This window comes from Rhineura floridana, chromosome 17 (genome assembly GCF_030035675.1).
Source record: "Rhineura floridana isolate rRhiFlo1 chromosome 17, rRhiFlo1.hap2, whole genome shotgun sequence".
NCBI lineage: Eukaryota > Metazoa > Chordata > Lepidosauria > Squamata > Rhineuridae > Rhineura > Rhineura floridana.
In genome coordinates, this window is record NC_084496.1 from 7,756,784 (window position 1) to 7,777,328 (window position 20,545).

The 20,545-nt window shown below is 46.5% G+C and overlaps 2 protein-coding genes across 7 annotated transcripts in view; one reads left to right on the forward strand and one right to left on the reverse strand.

The window, feature by feature from the left end:
* Positions 1-6,774: 6,774 nt before the first annotated feature.
* LOC133371687 (uncharacterized) lies at positions 6,775-11,423 on the reverse strand. The gene is made up of 2 exons (XM_061599341.1): positions 9,707-11,423; positions 6,775-8,290 (listed from the first exon to the last, which is right to left on the reverse strand). Exons 1-2 carry the CDS (start codon positions 10,491-10,493, stop codon positions 8,256-8,258), a joined length of 822 nt encoding a protein of 273 aa, XP_061455325.1. The 5' UTR covers positions 10,494-11,423; the 3' UTR covers positions 6,775-8,255.
* Positions 10,008-20,545, forward strand: part of RAB11FIP3 (RAB11 family interacting protein 3) — a 111,782-nt gene continuing 101,244 nt past the window's right edge. For 2 of the 6 annotated variants that reach the window (XM_061599335.1, XM_061599340.1), the window contains exon 1: positions 10,012-11,869. In XM_061599335.1, the coding sequence (XP_061455319.1) occupies positions 10,904-11,869 (966 nt within the window). In that variant the 5' untranslated portion in view covers positions 10,012-10,903. Of the gene's footprint in view, positions 11,870-20,545 lie in introns of all 6 variants that reach the window. The other 4 variants (XM_061599337.1, XM_061599333.1, XM_061599334.1 and 1 more) reach the window with 4 other exon arrangements.

Here is a 20,545-nt window from a genome sequence, read left to right on the forward strand (position 1 = left end):
ATGTGCGGTGGGTTCTTCAGGCTCAAGGTAAGGGGCCCATGAGGATCCAGGCTCTGGCCCTGTAGGCCCCAGTGGTCTGAGAGGTTCCTCTGGGGGTTCTGGTGCAAAAGCCTCAGGTGCAATGATTTTCCTATTTTCAGCAATCAACTCTGACCCCTGAAGCTGATCCAGCTCCCCATCTGAGGCCCCTGCAGCCTCTGACTCCGTGCCCAGATCACAGCTCGATTCAGGGGTCACAACACCATCAGATTTTCAGACAGGGCATCCCTGCATCTGCTGATGCTATTAGCTTACACAGCTTCCCACTATTCAGCTCACTATGTCTCTCTTTTTTTTCACCCTCTAACTCAAACTGCAGTCTATAGTACTTTGCAAACACAGATACCTGGATTATAACCTCCCTAACTAGGTATATTGGGGGGCAGGGAGGAGAAAGAGATATAGGCACACCCACTTTCAGGTACTTCCTAGCTATGCAGAGACTTACGAAAGATTTGTGTGGGTTTTTTTTATTAACCAAATATATGTACTAACCACATTAGTAATCACAGGGTGGTTTCCAGCATTAGACAGAAAACCTAGTTTAAAAAATTGTCTTAACAATTAGTTCCCATGGAAACACATCATCTATAGTTTCCTTAACAAAATAGGCCCTTTGCCATTTTGCCAGGGTGATTGAGGCAGACTCCAGCAATACTTCTGGCTCTACTAACCATCTCCTGTTCCAAACTCCAAATACTACAAGATGGGGGTGGGGAGGGGAACGGAATGGTATATCCTGGAAAACTCCTGGATGCTGACCTCAGGTTTCTTCTGAGACCACAGATTTCACAGAGGAACAGCAGCTGGGGCAGGACAGGGCAGGGCATGCTATGCTGCTGAACCCTTTCTCTTCCAGCTCTATTTCCATTCAAAGCCACCCACCTAGCTTCTTGTGTGCCCTGTGTGTCATGGGCCCCGTGGAGCATTCCTGGAGTGATCTGGAAGGGGAAGGGGAGAGCTGGAACCCAGGAGATGGACCCAGTGGGTTGCGATGGCAAGAGGCTGAAACAGGAGTAGGCTTCAGCTCTTTAGACAGGGACAGCACCGCCCCCTCAGTCCCAGTTCCTCCTGAACAACAGCTGCTGTTGGACAGTGAGCTGGCCCCTGTTCCTCCCTCTTCACCCTCGCCACCACTGCCATCTCCGCTAAGGGAGGGAGAATCGGAAGCTGGACCAGAGGTAGTGTCCAAAGAAGACCTGCCTCTGCTCCCGCTGTCAAGGATGCGCCAGCTGATCCACAGACGGGCGCAACTGACACCCACCCATCACCCGGTTTGTAGGAGTGCCCGCTTGTTAACCCAGTCCTGCCCAGAGACACCTTCCTCCTGCAAACAGAGAGAGCCCGCCCTAAACCTTCTTCAGGGGCCCGCAGGGGCATGTCTCGTTGCTGCAACAACATCTTAGCTCGAGTAAGTAATGCTTTGCACTGCTGCATAAGGACACGGAATCTTGTGTAACCCGTAAGCTGATTCATGTAATGCTCTAAGCTGACATTCCACATTAAATGCAATGGAGAGAAACATACCAGTGAGTCTGAGTCTGGATCCAGTGGGTTGGCCAGGACACCATGGCGGCAAATCCAGGTACCTGTATGTTTTCACTCCATGGGTTACAAAGTGGCTGGAGATGTTTTTAATGGCCACAAAGGTGATAGGTCCAAATATGAGAAGTGGAATCTGTCACTTGAAGTAAATAGAGATGGATTTAATTACCTAACAATGAGGCCTTTAGCTCCAGCATTCCCCCACACTAACTCAAAGCCTCTGAAATGGCTCTTTTATTTCCAAAGGAGCACATGCCTGCGCATCATGTGTAGTTGGGCTCCGACTCTTGCTAGCGGTAAGATCTCAATGGCAACTGACACAACCTTGCATTTGTTCTCCTTCTGAGCCTTGGCGTTATGCAATTCCATCCATCCTTTTCTATTTACTTCAAGTGACAGATTTCTCTTGCCTTATTTGGACCTGAGTTCAGTTTTCGCTTCAGGCTAAATAAAGGTATAATAAATAGCTGCAGCACATAACAAAGGCACCGTCTGTGGCGGTGTAGCCCAGAAATTCTGTGTGATTCAGCGTTAGGAACAGCTTTCTCTCTTTTTTTTTGTCTTAATATGGCTCGGCGAGTTTATTTTAACTATGTCAGATTTCTAGAAGGGGGGGGAGGAGGCGCGCTCAAGAGAATGAGGGTATGTTTCCAGCAGTTGTGCTGCCTGTCTTGATATTCATCTTTTGGAGAAAACAAGGGCAAACATGTGGTGCAGTAAGGTAGCATGACTCTATCCAGCAGTGGGGAACTGATGGCCCTCCAGATACTGTTGGACTCCAACTCCCATCATACTCCTGACCATTGGCCATGATACCTGAGGCTGATGGGGGTTGGAGTCCAACAACATCCAGGGGGGGGCACAGGATTCCCCAACCCAGCTCTACTCCTAGGCCTCATTTGCACTATACATCTAAAGCAGTGTCAGGCCACCAGGGCCAGCACACATGCGGGTGGGCGCTGTGGGCCCGGGGCAGGCTGGTGCCCAAGGGCCCCCAGTCATGTCTGGCGCCAGCCCTGCATACCACTTTAAACAGGCATGCTTACCCTTAAAAGAATTCTGGGAGCTGTCGTTTCTTAAGGATTCTGAGAGTTGTTGGTAGATTCTGATTCCCCTCACTGAGCTACAATTCCTAGCAGGGTGTAATGCTCAATCCATCCCTCTTCCTAGGAAACTCTGGGAACTTCCTTTTTTTTTACAGAGTCCTCTTCTTTAGACTGTAATATGCATTACTCCACTTCAGGGGAGACTGGTGGCCCCCATGTCAGTGGGGCAATGCATCCGCTCCAGCTTTTAGGCGGAACTTTCAAGGAGCTGTCTGAGGTGCTGGTCGTATTTTAGCATTCTTTCTTGTTTGCTCTTTGGTATGTGCCGTGTGTGGGAGAGAATCAGGTTATATAATGAATAGTTGTGGCGGTGGGGAAATGAACAGAACAATGACATTTACAGGCTGTGGAGGAAGCCCACGCCACTGTAGTGGTTGATGCAGAAAATCCAGTGGTGTTCCATCTCCGCTCTTAATGTGGGAGGCAGCACAGCCCACTGGGCAAATATCCTGTGCAGGCCCCATCAAAATGAGTCTGGCTGACATACGAAGCTACCTTATACCATCTGGCCCATCTAGCTCAGTATTGTTCACACTGACTGGCAGCAGCTCTCCAGGTTTTCAGGCAGGGGACTAGGCCCAGCGCCAGCAGGCAGCCAGGTTGGGCACTGGCCAAGGGCCCCTGGTATTGAGAGGGGCTCCTGTTGCTAGGGCTGGGCAGATGCATGTGTCCCATGACCCGGTGCTGACGCAGATCGTGGAACAGCAGCTATCCTCCCAGGCACTCTCTGCCACCGGTATCAGTATAGATAAGGCATGGGCTATAAATCTTTTACATAATGAATCAAGCAAATGAACAAATCACAGCTGAGGTGTGCTCACAATTCTGAGATCACAGGAGGTTATGATCATGTCTTCCCCAGCTGTTGCCATTGGCTGTGGGCTGTGATGTCACAAAAGCACATGGCAGTTGGGTGGATATAAAGGTGGACTAACAAAAAAGCCACTGCCACTTCCCCTAAGAGAAGACGGTGGGCAACATCTGTGACATTCAGCCAAGGGTGTAGTCGTCTGGGGTCCTGGAGGGTCATAGACACCTTACTTTTGGGGGGACCGGGTTCCAGCAGTGTGCCTATGACTATGAGCCATTCAGCACTGAAAGGGGAGTGTGTTAGCCACTGAGGAGAGTTCCACTGAGTGTCAATTGCAACCCTTTATTAGTTCCTACTTCGAAAAGCCAAGACAAGCTGTGGAGAGTGAGAATTCTCCAAATGCAGAAGAAGAGACAGTGAATCCATCACGCAGTTTGGTAGCAGCAGGAGATAAAACATGTAGACACTGAATTTAGTAATTCAAGCGATATCCCTTGGCAGTGAGAAACGGTGGCAGTGATAGAAAAGCAGAAAGCAGTATTCAAGCTTGGGCAGATCATTCTATAATCTTAGAAGATTGTCTGACATTAGAAGAGGGCGTGGCACTTCTGAATTTGGCACCACACTGCTGCATTCAGCACGGGGAGGTCTCCTTCCACATGGAAGAGAATTGGCAGAGGAAAGGAGGTGGTCATCCAGCAGCGGGATGCCATGGGATGAGTGGGATTGTGGCTTGAAGCTGGCTGGTGTCAAGCCAGCTTATTTATTCCTAAATAAATGTCTTAAATACATCTACCTTGAATGTAGTGTTTCACCTTTTCCTCCCAAGATGGGTAATAGGAGGCTGCGCAGGTGCTTCCCCAGGGGTTGCCATTGGCTGACTGTCTGTGATGTCACAAAAGGGCATGGCGCTGAGGGAGAAAAGGCAGTTCCTAGTGGGAGGAGGAAGGAGGAAGGGAACAGCCCGAGGAGCTGGCTCAGGGCTGGCTAGAGACACAGAAGGGAAATCTAGGTTGACTCCTTTCTGTCCACTTGGGTTGCCAACATTTTGCTCTCTCAGGGCTCCTGTGCCTGTCTCACCTGCATAGCTGCCACAAAAATCACAGCTGAGTTTGTCAGCGAAAACTCCTTCCCACCAATAAACTTGTAAGGGTTCCCTTGGTTTGAGAATTATGGGTCTGGAAAGGTGTTTGCTTCAGGATCAATCGCTGTGAATGTTGAGAGGAGCGAGCCCTGGTGCCACATAGCGTGTGAGCTGTGATGAGCCACAAAGACCTGGATTCAGATTTCACCTCTGCTCCCAAATTCAGGAGAAGGTCATGGTGAGGGATGGGGGAGAAAGTCAATCAGTTCTCATTTAAAGCCAAATTTATTAAATTTGCTCTTTCCAAGATGATATGAGAACTGAAACACAGCCATCCTTCGAGAAATTTGCACTTATCCAAATTTTGACCAAAAAAAATATGCATATATTCTGGGAAAGTGTGCATAAAATTGAATATATTAGTGAAATCATGCAAAAGTGCATTATATTGAGATTGCTTGCAAAACTTTGTACCTTACTCGAAACCACAGAAATATGTGTTAATTAGGAGAAAGTTGTGTGAAAACATTGAAGTATTTTCGTGAGGATTTCTTTCCTTTTTTTTTGGTAAATCACAAGTAGCTGCAGAAATGAATTCAAGACTGGGCAATGAGAAACTAAGAGAACCGACATGGGTAGATCCTTCCCTCCCTATCAATGAACTTGTAAGGGTCACCTGGGTTTGAAAAGCTCTTTTAGCTGAAATAGGCCTACTGGGCCTGGTGAGGTGTATAAACTGGGATTCATGGAAGCCCTACTTGCAGGGCTGGTGCCAGAGGGCAGTCAGGTTAGGCCCTGGCCAAGGGCCCTTGAAGAGCCCCTCCTTAGGATGGGAGGTTGTGCCCACGTTCCATGATCCACAGCAGTGTTGGGTCCTGCAGGTCACGAGAGGAAGCTCCCAGGCACCCACACACACACATACAGACAGCGTGGCTTCAGTACATCTACCCATAAACCACACCTATCTCTCTCATTAGTGTGAATGTTATGCATGCTGTGCGCGTATGCCTACCATCATCCAAGGGGGGGGACTTCCCTAAGGGCCTGATGTCCCTGCCACCATCTTGGTTGATGGCAGGCATGTGCACTACACATCATTCACACAAGAGGAAGTGGGGTGCATGGGCAGGCTCGTTAGCACCTTGCTGCCTATGGGGGGGGTGATGGGCTATGGCGCCGCAGGCGTGAGGCAGGCTGGTGCCCAAGGGCTCAGCCATGCTGGCACCAGCCCTGCCTATTGGTGTGTGTCTAAAATGCAGTGTGGAACATACAAGTTTTCCACATGATATGACATGTGCAGGATTGGCTGTGGTTCCCCATTGCTGTGTCTATATTCCTCCTCCTGGGAGGAAGGGTAGGATAGAAATGTAAATACTAATCGCATTATGCTGATCCTATAACACAAAGCTGAGGGACTTTTTTCAGCCTGAAGGCCGCATTCCATTCTGGGCAACTTCCCAGGGGCCGCATATCAGTGGAGGGCAGGTCCAGAGGCAAAAGTGGACGGAGCCATGAATGTAAATTTGACTTTTTTGTATAGTAGGCTAGTCCCGACACACTCTCGCACACCTCTCTCAGTTCCAATCCAGGCGAGCAAGCCGGGCCAAAACACTCTGGGTGTGAAGCCAATGAGGGGTGTGGCTTAGAGACTGGCCTGGGGAGAGCCCCAAGGGCCAGACAGAAAGATCTGGGGGGCCATATTTGGCTGCGAGGACTGAGGTTCCTGATCCCTTGGAAAAAGTATGTGAGCTCATTTTGCACCCTTGATAAAACCAGTTAAGTAGTTGAAAGTCCACAGAAAAGGTCAAAAAAAGGAAAGGCAGGTGCTGCGCACAACCTGCCAGGAACCGCGAGAGTTAAATCTTGTCCCCGAGCAACATGCTAAATGTTTTCCATGGTGCTGGGATGGAGAGTGGGTTTAAAAAGAGCTGGCCCTTTAAATCACCCTCCTTCGGGCACATGCGCATCAAGCGGGCTGGGGGAGTTGGGAAAGCGACTTACGCTTGCGGGTGTGACATTATGGCTGAAACTGCGGCAGCGGATGGAGCCAGAAAGGCAATAAATGTTGCGGTTCACAGAAAGCTTTTCCACAAGAATAGCGGCGCGGGCAGTTGACTTGTTTTATTTTATTTATTTTATTTAAACATTTTATATCCCGCCCTAGTTCTTAGAATTCAGAGCGGCGAACAAATAAGACAATGTCTAATACAAAACAATATACAATTAAAAGATAAAATTAAGAAAATCAATAATGCAATAGTTATAACAATTTAAATGTTAACATTAAAAGCTTGAAGAAACAAAAATGTTTTTAACTGACAGCGAAAGATCGTGAGTGAGGAGGAACATCGGATCTCTGGTGGCAGGTTATACCATAAGATGGGAGCTATGCACGAAAAAGCTTTGTTCCTAGTATTGGAGCGGCGGATTATAAAGGTAGATGGAATGATAAGAGAATGTTCGAAGGGTACTCTTGTTGGTTGTTGAGATTTAAATTCCAGAATACGATTTGATGGATATATTGGTGCTAATGCATGTAGGGCCTTGAAAGCTAAGGCGATTCTTGCCTGCTTTGGGACGGTTTCTTTATTCATACATGCTTGTCTGCCAAATCTATTCAATTGCAGTGTAAATATAGTGAAACCTAGTGCATTATCTGAGCCAGTAGCTGACAGCAGGGATCAACGCTCTTTATTGATGGGTTGCATTTATATACCACTTTTCTCATCAAGGCACCCAAGGCAGTTCACAATTTAAGAGCTGCATCTAATGTTAGTCCAACTCAGAGCAGACCTATTTTAAAAAATGAACATGACTAACCTAGATCTGTTCATTTCAGTGGAGCTAACTCTCAGTAAGTTAGCAGGCTGCAACCCTAACATAAGAAAATAAATGGATGGCCAACTTCAGGAGCTGACGGCATCAGGTTCCCTAGGATGTGAAATAAAAGTAAGAGTATCTCCAAGCATATACAGCATTCTGTCCCTCAACACTGGCTTACCACAGTGAGGATGCGTCCAGATCGTGGGCTCAATGCTGCTCTTCAGATATCGCAAATGGGACGTTGGTGACTTTTTAAAAAAATATCAGATTTTTCCCAGAAAAGGAAAATCCAGATTAAAGGGGGGGGACCACCAGTATTTTGATGCTTATGATGTCATGTGGACTCTACGAAAAACATGCAGGTATGAGCCACATCCATTCCATAGTAAACACCTATCTGGAAGCACCCTCAGTCTCTAAGGCAGCTGCCATGTTTCAGGGAAAGGCTTCATGGTCAAATGTTGTGCCTTAGTAGTTAGCCTTGAGGCCGGGCACCTCTAATTTTAAGAGTCGCACATCTGAACAAGCTATTATTTATTTAAATGTGGGATGGGGGGGGAGGAGCGAGAAGATCCTTGGACAAGGGAGACTTGAGTTCAAATCCCCGGTCAACCACCTCAAACCCACTAGGTAAACTTGGGCCAGCTGCCTGTTCAGCACTGTGGACCCAATTCTGTGGTACTCCCTCCCAGCTGAGATTAAACAGGCCACCCTACCTGTTGAACTTCAGGCACTTGGCCAAGACTTTTCTATTTCAGCAACCATTTTAGGGAACTTTTATGTTTTTAGGCTTAATTCCAATGGATTTTGTCCACTCTGTGCTTTTTGCAATCTTGATATACACCACTTAGAAACTTTGGCGATTCAGTGGCATGTGAACAGCTGAAATAAAACAAAACAAAGCAGATGGATCAGTTTCATATATCCCGTGCCAGATTCGCAAGGGTATTTTAGAAGTTTTTCTGCTCCACCTTGGCTACTCAGCAAGGCCTTCAAGGCGGCTGGCAAAGTCACTGAAACAGTTACAGAAGAATTAAAATAAAATAAAATTCAAACACAAGTCAAAGAGAAAGTTAAAAACAGTTTAAATTGCAAATATGCTGCTTGGGGAAAAGGCAGGACAGAAACATAGTCAATAAATGAATTTGATTTTATGACTCTCCCCTGCACACATTTGAACTCCCTTGAGTTTGGTGGAGGCTGCTCCATTAGGGCGAGCAAAGCACTGCCCACCTGCTTCCATCTGCTCTCAGCCAGCCCTCACTTGCCTACCTCTTTACTTAAAACCAGTCCAGGGGGTGGCAATGCCCATCAGGTTCCTCCTGCTTAGTCTCAGCGTTGCCCTTGTAGAACTCAGCAGGGAAGAGGATGGGGGCCCGAGGAGCCAGAAGGGGTTGGCTATTTCTTTCTGGCTCCACCTACTGTTGGGCTGTCTGCATTCCGCCCCACCAACCCCTACTGCTCAAATTACCCCCAGCCTAGCTGTCACTTACTGGGTTGGATCCAAGGCTAGTCCTACTCAGAGTAGACCCATTGACCCACTCAAGGCATCCAAGATCTGTGCAACAATAAATCGATGGGTCACCATATTAAGCAAAATGTGTAAAGAACTTGAGCTGCAAAAAAAGTTTTACTTCTCATCAGAGAATTCATATAAGAGAGAATCTATTAAAAAGTGCTTGGAGGCATTCAGGATGCAGCCGGATAGCCACCTGTAAGCATGGCGGAGAATTTCAACTCAGTTCGCCTTTCAAGCCGAATCTATCAAATTCGCACTTTCTGAAAAAATATCAGAAGTGAAACACAACCATCCTTTGAAATTCGCACTTGGGTGAATTTTACATCAAATTTTGTCATGCAGTTCACCAATCGAACAACGTAAACAAATACATATATTAGGGAAAACTGTGCATAAAAATGAATATATGAGTGAAAATAACATGCAAAAATGCCTTATATGACAAGAAATGGCTAGCCAAAATGTGTTGTTATGTGCCTTCAAGTCGATTAGGACTTATGGCGACCCTATGAATCAGTGACCTCCAAGAGCATCTGTCATGAACCACCCTGTTCAGATCTTGTAAGTTCAGCAAAAATGTGAACATTAGCCAAAACTGCCTACAAAAATGTGTTGCTTAGGAAAAATTCACACAAAAATGCCGGACAATTTTCATGAGGCCTTTTTTTTAAAAAAAAAAAACACAATTGCTGCAGAAATGTGGAGAACTGAATTTAAGATTGGAAAAAGAGAAACTGAGCAAACTGAGACGATCAGATCTTTCCATCCCTAATAGCCACCTGTCGGGTATGCTTTAACCTGCTTCCCTTCGTCCAGCAGGAGGATGGACTTGATGGCCTTACGGGCCCCTTCCGACTCTATTCTGTGGCTTCTCATGGAAGTAACCAACTCAGGTCCATCCAGTCCAACGGCTCTTCTCCGAGTCGGCCAGTTGAACACAACGCAGCGTTTTCCCAGGGAAGAGCGGATGCGTGGAGACTTAACGTTCATATCGCCACACAGGGTCCTTCCTCGCCTCTCCTTCCGGACCAGGCAAGGCACGGGTGGAGCCTGAGCTGGAGACGCCGCACACAAAGCCAGCCTCCTCCTCCTCCCCTCCCCCCGGCCGGGAGGAGCCTGCCTGAAAGCCGCCGGGCAGGCACAAGCCGAGCAGCCCTCCCTCCGTCGCGACCGGCCGGTTGCTTGCAGAAAGAAGCGAGGCGCCCGCCGCCTGCCATGCCCGCGCTGCCGCAAGGGGGGATCCGTGCTGCCGGGAGACAGACCCGTCGGGTAGGCGGCTGAGGAGCGTTTTAAGAATGGGGGGCACCCGATCTCTTCGCATCCTGCACACACGCCCCACCTCTGCTTTGCTCCGGGGACCGGAGTCTCTCTCTCTGCGCCCTTTTGGAGGCCGCCTTGCTTGAGCTGGGCCCTCCTTTGCAAAACGCTGGCCTTTGTGCGTGCGCGCGCGCGGCCGATTCCCCCCTTCCCCCGGCACTCCTTCCATCGAAAATTCTGGCTTTTTGCGCGTGTGCCCTCTTGGCTGGATTGCAAACCTTTCCACCCCACCTCCCGCTTCCTTAACATCGATTTCCCACCCCACACATGATCTAATAGATCGGTCCCACCTCCGGAGCAGAGGGTGCGTGTGTGAACCCCGGTGTGGGGTGCCTTTTCCTTCTGGAGAGGAAGTGGGAAGGGTGCGGAGGTGATGAGGGATGCGAGACGATGGCCTCGGAGCGCCGCTCCGGTTTGCAGGAGAGCCGGCGGTGGCGGCGGCGGCGGCGGCGATTCCTCTGCTGCGTCCAAACCGGCGGTGGCGACGGCGGCACCGTAACCAGTGATCGGGTCCTTTCCTTGCAGAAAGCAAAGCGGAGCGGCCGGAATTACACCCCCGTCTAATTCTCCGACCCGCCCCCTCTCACATTCTTGCTGTTTAAAATAAAACGGGGGGAAGCAACCCACGCTCTTCTCCACCCCCCTTCAGTTTTTCTCTGATGAAAATGGATCCGGATTTGCTAATGACTCTTTCCGATCCAGGGGCCAAATCGGATCGAGAGCCGCCGTTGCTGACTCTGGGACCTCTCCCCAATGGAAAATACTTCTTCCTGGAGCCCCGAAGAGGAGCTGCTTTGCCCAGTCCCGAGCTCGTCCTCCTCTCCCGGGAAACCCCCGCCGGGCACTCCGCCTTGCTCTTGCCGGGGGACGGGAAGCCCTTGGCCCTGGAGCGGGTCCTGAACGGGATGAAGTTGGCCAAGATGGACCCCCGCCAAACCTTGTTCCCCGACGGCCCCCTTGAATTTTTGTACCGCGTGGAGAAGGAGCAGGAGATGGGCCCAATCAGCGACGGGCAAACCGAGCCAGGTGTGGGAGATAATCATAACGATCCGGATTGCCCCGGGGAAGGCTTGGATGTGAGACTTGCCCCTGTCCGGGAGGCCCTGGCCTTTGAGGAAAGCACAACGTGGAGGGAAGAGGAGCAGTTGGCCTCTTGCTCTTTAGGCCAGGCTGAGTCTCTCGTTCCTCAGGATTTACAAGTGGTTGCAGAGGAGTGGCGTGAAGGAGATCCTCAGGAGGCCTTACCAGTCAGGGAGGGCTTGGTCTTGGCTGGTGTGGAGGAGGGCCCCTTGGACAGGCTCCTTCCAAGCGCTCCTTGGACTCTAGATATGGATAGTTGCGAGGCCCAAAGCTGTCAGCAGAGGCCTTTGTTGAGGCCCTTGGACTTGGCGGTTGCTCCCCAGATGGGCCTGGGAGTGGACCTGTTTCCTTCTTTGGGTTCTCCCAATAATCTTAGCCCACCTCTTGAATTTGGCCACGCTGAACACATAGAGGATGAGTCTACGAGTTCTCTGGATGATGCTCCCCTGCTTCAGGCTGTCTTTGATACCCTGGATGGCGATGGTGATGGCTTTGTCCGGATCGAGGACTTTGTCCAGTTTGCAACAGTCTACGGAGCAGAGCAGGTAACGGGTCTATCTAGATGGTTTTAAGGCGGATTGGGTTGAGGGTTGGTGAATTTTCGTGTGTTGAGTGACTTACCCCTGTGTGTTTTCCTATCTCTTCCAATACATCCCATAATTGAGCAAGCACATAACTGCTTCACATTGTAGAGCTGTTTCTGTGGCTACTCCTAGAACTGGAGCATCTAATTTTGATTGGGGAGGCTGTTGTACTGAGTAGTTTCAGCCAGTACCCGGCTCTTAATACTACTCTTGTTTCATGTTTACTGGGAAGTAAGTCCCACTCAGGGCAGGGAGGCTGCATCTGCACCATACCTTTAAAGCACTATGATGCCACTTTAAACAATCATGGCTTTCCCCCAAAGAATCCTGGGAACTGTAGTTTCTTAAGGGCACTGAGAATTCTTAGGAGAGCCCGATTCTCCTTGCAGAGCTACAATTCGCAGGGTGGTTTAACAATCAATCGCTCTTCCTAGGAAACTCTGGGAACTGTAGCTGTGCGAGGGGTTAGGGGTCTCCTAACAACTCTTAGCACCCTTAAACGACAGTTCACAGGATTCTTTGGGGGAAAGCCATGATTGTTTAAAGTTGTATGATACTGCTTTAAATGTGTGGTGTGGATGTGGCCTTTCACTCAAGTTAAAGCTGGCATGATATTTTGTTACTTGAGATAGAGCAACTAATGGTGTCCTCCTCTCTTCAAGTCAAGGGGTATTATTATGGCACCAGAACATCCTACAAGCACCTCTCCCTGGGACTCAATATACAATGATAATTGGTTTATGGTAATAAATCAAGTAACTGTTTAGTTTTTCATGAAGCCCTGCACTGGTTGCCTAGGGAGGCTACCTTACTCTGCCTAACAGTAGGACCAGCCTTGATTTAGTGTGGATAGGCGTGCAACTTTACGCCCAGTTTATACCAGCAGTAAGCTATTTCAGGCGAGGGAGAAAGCTAGGCCAAACCCTTCTCTTTGATCTGCTAGCTTTCTATACACAAGGAAGGCATTCTCTATGCGTTTGGATGAGGAAAGCCCTTTGCATGTGCCAGTTTCTACCTGCAGGATGAAATGGTGCAGGCTGGGAAAAATAATTGCTTGAGTTTTGTTTTGTTTTATTTTTTGTATATATAAATTGGGCCCAAGTCTGACTTCTCTACTCCTTGACTTGAAGAAATTACAATCTGTTGCAGCCATCATGTAGTGGTGTTGCCGCCTACTCCGAATCATATGATGGCATCAGATCAAGTTTGATATCTAAATTCGTTTTTGGTTTGGCTGCTTCCATAGGAACTTCCATTTCAAGCAAAAGGAATGGACAGAATTTGCCCTTGCAGGCTTCTTACCTGGGAGTAAGCCCCATTGAATTCAGTAGGAGTCATTTCTGAGTAGATGTGGTTAGGGTTGTGCTGTGAGTTTCGAATTGGAGGTAGAATTGAGATGAGATGGTTTTTATAAAAAAAAAAAGCCAAAGGGGGCATAATGGGTGAGTCTAGTTGTTTAGCCTCCTTCTCACCTAGTTCTTATCTGCTACAGGTGTGCCAACCTACCTTTCCTTAACTGGCCGGAAGGTCTGCTGTTTTTACCAGCTAGGCCAGGCCTGTGGTGAAATGTGAGTTGTGTGAGTGCAGCCTATTTTTCGGTGACCTCGTCCTACGCTCTGCATAGTCAAGATTGCTTTAACGCACCGGCTTCTCCCTTTGAGTGATACCTTTTTAAAGTCCTGATGTTTAAGGTTGCCTCTTTCAGTGCATGCTTGTGGCCACTGTAAATTCTGCCCAGCATTTTACTGTGCTTGGGAGCCTAGTCTCCAGGTGCTGGGGGCAAATCTGGATGGCTTGCGAAAAGCTTCCCTGGTTGATGACCTTGCTTGGTGGTCGCATTTTGTTTTTGTGTTAAAGACTTCCTTGGGAGATCCTCTTTTTGTACCCTTCCTTCTGGGTGTGTGTGCTAGAGGGAGGGCCTTCGTATGCTCTCGTGATGACACTGGTTTCCACTTCCTATGCGCTGTTGGGGCTGCTGCACATAGAGGGTAGGATGGTGTGGTACCCAATAAGATGTCCTAGCGTTGCTCCCAAGTGCTGATCATACTTGAGCTCCTTCTGAGTCATCTACTAAACTTGCTTGCTTCCTTGCTCTCTCCTTCCCCACTGCCCCCACTTGACAACAAAGTGTGTGGCCTCGCTCTTGTGCATGAATATCTGCAGACGTTCACTCTGCAGTCTCTCTTTCTGTGCCTGCTTCACACGACACACTGGCTTAGCAAGACCATGTGAACATGTGGGCCCTCAGAGAAGAGGCTGCCACTGCTTTGCTCCTTCCCATTTTTTTTTTGCCTGTGACACCACGCTGCACTGTCGCTAAGATTAAACTTAGGCTCCATCTGCACTGTTCATTTAAAGCAGTATCATACCGCTTTAAATAATCATGGCTTACCCCCAAAGAATCCTGGGAACTGTAGTTTGTGAAGGGGGCTGACAGAGGCAAGGAGGCTCCCTATCCCCCCCCCGAGTTACCTGATAAGAGGGTTTGATTATTAAGCAACTCTGGGAATTGTAGCTCCATGAGGGGAATTAGGGGTCTCCTAATAACCCACTCAGCCCCTTTAACAAACTACAGTTCCCAGGATTCTTGGGTGAAGCCAGGAATGTTTAAAGTGGTATAATACTGCAGATGGGGCCTTAGTATCTCTGGGATAACACACCTGTCTGCAAGTGCCGTATGTCTGTTTTCTCAACCAAATGTATTTATTTGTTTATTTATTACATTTATATCCCACTTTTCCTCCAAGGAGCTCAAGGTGGTGTACAGACATGGTTCTGCCTCTCCTGATTTTTGTCCTTGCAACAACCCTGTGAGGGGGGTTAGGCCGAGAGACAGTGACTGGCCCAAGGTCATCCACTAAGCTTCATGGCTGAGTGGGGATTTTAATCCTTGTCACCCAGCACAAGGTTCCTCGTCCCATCTTTCTCTCAACGTTAACAGGAGGATGTTTGTTGGGAGACTTTGCAGATTGGAAGGGGTGCGTCACGTCTTCCCCACCTACTTGCAAACACCCCTAGCAACTTCAGTTTTCCTCCCAAACTCAAACACGGGTATAGTACTGTAGTGGCAAATTCAGAAGTGCAGGGTCCCTTCATGATAGTCTCAGCCATGCCCCTCCCCCCTTTTTTGCAACTGGGTTGAGAATAAGATCCTGTTAATGCCTTCTCCCACAGCAACAGACATCTCTCGAAGCCAATCAGCATGAAAGGGGAGAGTGTTAGCTACTGAGAAGAGTCTTCTCAGTGGCTGACTTACCTCCTTTCACTCTGGTTGGCTCCAATCAGCAGGAAAGGACAAGGAAGAATGTTAGAAGGCTCTTCTTAGTGGCTAACTCACTCCCCTTCATGCTGATTGGCTCGTATGATTCTGGAGAAATGGGGATCCTGCTGGGATTTGGCTCCCCAAAAAGTAAGGGGTCTAAGACCCTGGACGACTACACTCCTGCAGGGGTAGCCAACATGGTGCCCTCCAGATGTTTTGGACTACAACTCTAGTAATCCCTGGTCAGTGGCAGTGCTGCCTGGGGCTGATGGGAATTGTAGTCCAAAGCATCTGGAGGATAACAAACTGGAAGTGAGCCCCACTGCTGGAAAAACAGCCTTGGTGGCATTTGCAGGAATGAATTGGTGGCTGCTGGAAGGTGGGTGTTGTCAGCGCCTGCTGTTGGCCAGTGATTCTCCCCTGTAACTGTGGCTTCCTTCTATTTCCTTGGTCAACTTGGCAAAAGCAGAGTTGGGATCACACAATGATTTGATTGACCCTCTGAATGTCACATCCTGTGGCCAGGTTTTTGTGGCTTGTGTTGCAGTGGGATTGAGCCAGTGGAGACAAGAAATCAAGCAGCGGCAGCTGGTTGTTGCATGTCAGTGGGGCAGTAGAATCTACTGTGGGTCCTTGTCCCAAAGCTCCAGGAGCTGTCCAAGGTCCTGAAGCTCCTTGACCATTCGGACTACGACCTGGAGTGGATTCCACTGTCCCACTGACATGGAGCCGTCAGCCGCAGAGTTGATCTTGATTGAAACCATGATTTGAATTGCGTCTCTGAAGAACTCGATTGTAATGATCACTAGTGAGGAAGATTCTATTTAATCATCATTTTTTAATGAAGTATATTATTGTTTAATGGAACCTTAATACATATTCAGAGATGTGGGTTTCATTAGAAGGTAGGTACACACTAAACAATTATTCTGAATTGTTTTCAGATTAAGTTTCATCAAAAAATGTGACGATAATTTGGTCATTTTAACACTGAAGCACAATGAACTTGTGAAGTCATTCAGGAGATGAATCAGCTCCAACTGTTCAATTAATCGTGATATTTTTGTCATGATGTGCCAGAATCGCCCCCACCAAACAGGCTTTTAAATTGTATTACTAAGATTGTTTATTCTTCTGGTTGTTATTCTTCTTCTTCAACAAGCAACAACATTCACCAAACATGCAGATGGATTTTTGAATGGTTAACTATTTCAGTTTTTAGATAAATGTGAAGTTCTTTAAAAAATAAAATTTAGGCGATTTCAATCAAGTCAGCATGAGAATCTTAAAATATTGGGTGGTATGGTCAACTCAGTCTTCACCTTTGCCTTCCTTGTTCATTGTCTGGAAAAGAAATGCAACCTTTCCTGCTTTTTTAGTTCCCAATTTATTTTGCAATTTAGAATGAATGAGTCCAAAGGAAGAAAATTTTTTTTCTGCACCTGCAGAAGAGGCTACCGCTGTTAAGAGCTGGATTATCACTTCATTGGTCTCCTCCTCCTTCAGATCTACTTCATCTCCCCAAATTCTCTATTCGCTGACCTCTGTCTTTGCACTTAGAGAGAGGCAAGGCCTTGAGAGACAGAGAAAGAGCACATACTTCATGTATACCACCTGCAGAACAGGACTGATCAGGTGATCTCCCACCTCCATAAACTGCTATTAACATATTCATAGAATATAATTAGAAGTTGTATAATTAGTATTCATGATGATGTGTTTGACGTAGGCTCTTCTGTTTACTAATTGTTTTAAGAAAATTTTGAAATTCAGTTTAATTTTTTTAAACTGATTTTTTAAAAATTATTTTTTTTAAAAAAACATTGTTTTTTATCAACCCTGATCAGCTGACGCTGAATCAAGAAACATGATCAGTCGGATAAGGTGGTCAGTGAGGCTTGCACAAGCTGCATCCTGCCCATCAGAACAGCAGAGAGCACAAATAGCCAATTAGTGTTTATGAACTGTGGAAACACTTGGAGAACTTGGAGTCCTCAGACTCACCTTTAACCCAAGCATGCATTTGAGAATCCATTTCCTCTTATATTTCTGCCATATATATTTGCGTGGTGGTGCTGCTGCTGTTGCAACCCACTTTGGACCAGGCCACCACCTACTAGTGAGTCCCCAACCCATCCGCTGCAGACCATTGCTCTTGTTGTTACGTGCCTTCAAGTCAGTTTCGACTTATGGCGACCCTGTGAATCGGTGACCTCCAAGATCATCTGTCGTGAACCGCGCTGTTCAGCTCTTGTAAGTTCAGGTCTGTGGCTTCCTTTATGGAATCAATCCATCTCTTGTTTGGCCTTCCTCTTTTTCTACTCCCTTCTGTTTTCCCAGCATTATTGTTTTTTCTAGTGAATTATGTCTTCTCATGATGTGTCCAAAGTATGATAACCTCAGGTTCATCATTTTAGTTTCTAGTGATAGTTGTAGTTTAATTTGCTCTAACACCCATTTATTTGTCTTTTTCATGGTCCATGGTATCCGCAAAGTTCTCCTCCAACACCACATTTCAAATGAGTTGATTTTCCTTTTAAACAAGCCAAATGCAACCATATTGGGGGTGATTTTGGTTCAGAAGCATGGCTAGGCTGCTCTCTATGTCTAGGACAGAGATGGGGGAACCTTTGGCCCTCTAGATGTTGGACTTCAACTCCCATCAGCCCCAGTCAGCATAGTCAGTGGTCAGGGATTGAATTATTGAATTACTTACTGATTGAATTTATTTTTTATTTATTGAATTTTTATCCTGCCCATCCTCCTGGCGAAGCTCAGGGGGGCAAACACATCAAGGAAACAATTTAACAAATAAACAAAGAAAGCCTTCTAAAAACAGTTAAAAACCTAAAAACAGTTACAGTTAAAACATGCTAAAAATAGTTACATACTACATAATGATGGAGGGGCACAGGTTCTGCATCCCTGGTCTACTGCCCTCTGCCTTTCAGTTTAAAATGAACTCTGTATATTGTATTATATATTTGTTTTTAATGTTTTTAATTGTAAACCACCCAGAGAGCTTCGGCTATGGGGTGGTATACAAATGTAATAATAATAATAATAATAATAATAATAAAACACTGCTTTCAGGGGTGTAGTTGGGGGATTGGGCTGTATGCACCAAAGCTTTTCCCTTGAATTTTCAGCTTTCTAATGAAGGTCCTTCACTCTTGAGGAAATATAAAGAATAAATGTGCATGCAATTACTCAGGCCCGTTGTGAGTATTGTAGGGAGGGGTGTGCTTTTTTCTTTTCTTTTTTTTAAGAAAATTCTTGTGTTTAATAGTGCATGAATTTGTGGCTGCGTGTACGTTGGTTTCTGCTTGTCTACTGACCTAGAATTCCACCTCCTTTCCTAGAACAGCTACATTTGAGTGTCGGGCTGGGGAGAAACCTAGGTTTTGAATCCTCACTTCTCAAACTATCAGGCTAAGTTCAAGGTGCTGGTTTTGGTGTTCAAAGTCCTGTACAGCTTGGGACCAGGATACCTGAAAAATCATCTTACCCTTTATATACCCAGTCGATCATTGCGCTCTGCAGGTGAGGGCCTGCTGCAGATACCATCTTATCAGGAGATCTGTTCCAACAATATAGGAAGCGGACCTTTAGTGTTGTGGCACTGACACTTTGGAATTCCCTCCCCTTAAATATTAGGCAGGTGCCGTCTCTGTTGTCTTTCCGGTGTCTTCTGAAGACCTTCCTCTTTCGACAAGCCTTTTAAGTAGAGGCCTTATCCCAGTCTGCGTCTGTGTGGGAATTGTTTTTTAAGATGTTTTAAAAGATGCTTTTAGTGTTTTATTGCTTGTTTGCCATGCTGGGCTCCTTCTGGGAGGAAGGGTGGGATATACATTTAATAAATAATAATAAGAGTCTCATTTGAGTGTCCTTAGGCCAGCCTCTCTGCCTCACAGTGCTATTGCAAGGATAAAAATGTGGGTGTGGGTGCGTTTGGGGAGGGTTAGAATTGCATATGCTACCTTGAGCTCCTTAAAGGAAAGGTGGGATTAAAATGTCGTGTCTTAATAACTTTTCTGACTGTATGGCTAACCCTGTTGTTTATTCTTTAGGGGCTCATTAAAACAATCTCCTCCTCCTTCTCCTTCTTCTTATTCCTCCTTTCCTCCAAGGAGCTTAAGGTGGTGTACATAATTCTCTCCCCATTTTATCCTCACAACAATCCTGTGAGATACATTAGGCTGAGAGACAGTGACTGGCCCAAGGTCACCCAGTGAGCTTTGTGGCGAGTGGGGATTCGAACTCTGGTCTCCCAGGTCATACCCAATACACTAACCATCACACCACATTGGTGTTCTCACATCACATTGGTGACTAGGGGTGAGAACTTTGCTAACTGTCTGCACTGATGGGGGGGTGACTTTAGCTTTCAGAGATTCACCTTGTTGCAGGTCAAACCTGCTGCGATTTTTATAAATGATGTAATTGAAATTGGTAGTGGTGGGGAGAGAGCAAAGGATAGACTGAAGTAACAGAGGAGTTCTGGGGTATATTAGAATGATGCTGGCCTAAAGCCATGTGACAAATGTATGTGTGTGTATATCTCTGAAATGTGTGGTTGCTGGAGGTAGCTTTTTCTTAGAGAAGATGCTATGGATGGTCTCTTTTAAAAATCTGAATTAAACACCCTCCGTCTCTGTATTATAGAGGTGTACCAAACTGTTTGCTTAGAAGATGCTGCAAATGGCATTCTAAGGGAGGGTGTGTGTGCATATAGTAATGTAATATAATAAAACCAAGAGTAATCCAGTAGTGTCTCCAAGGTAAGATGTCAAAGGCTTTCTACATCAAGGCTTGCGTGGGTGTATCTATAGCTCTATTGCACACATGTATGGGAGCCATTTCGCCTAAACAATTCACTGAGAGGGCATTCCTTCATGTGGATTTAATTTTTATTGCAGGCCACCTTGCCTACCTTACAGGCTTTCATCTTTTAAAAATCCCTTCTTGTTAGAAGCTATCTTAATTGCAATTAATCACACTCTGCATTCATTCATACATAGTGCATTTGGGGCTATTCCAAGAGGCATACCAAATATGATCTCAGTAGTCACTGCAGAGTAAGGCACAGAATTGGGTGCGAGTAAAAATGTAGAAGAATTGCAACTAAGATAGGTGTAAAAAAATATACATCAACTTTCCTCTTTCCCGCAGTATGCACATTTATTATTTATTTAATTTATTTATTTAATTACATTTCTAGACCGCCCTATAGCAGAAAGCTCTCAGGGCGGTGTACAACAAATAAAATCACAATTAAAATATGAGCAAGTGTGAAAAATATAATACAATTATAAAAACATTAAACATGATAAAAATCCGAAATAGAATTGCCATTGAGTTTATAAATTAAAATC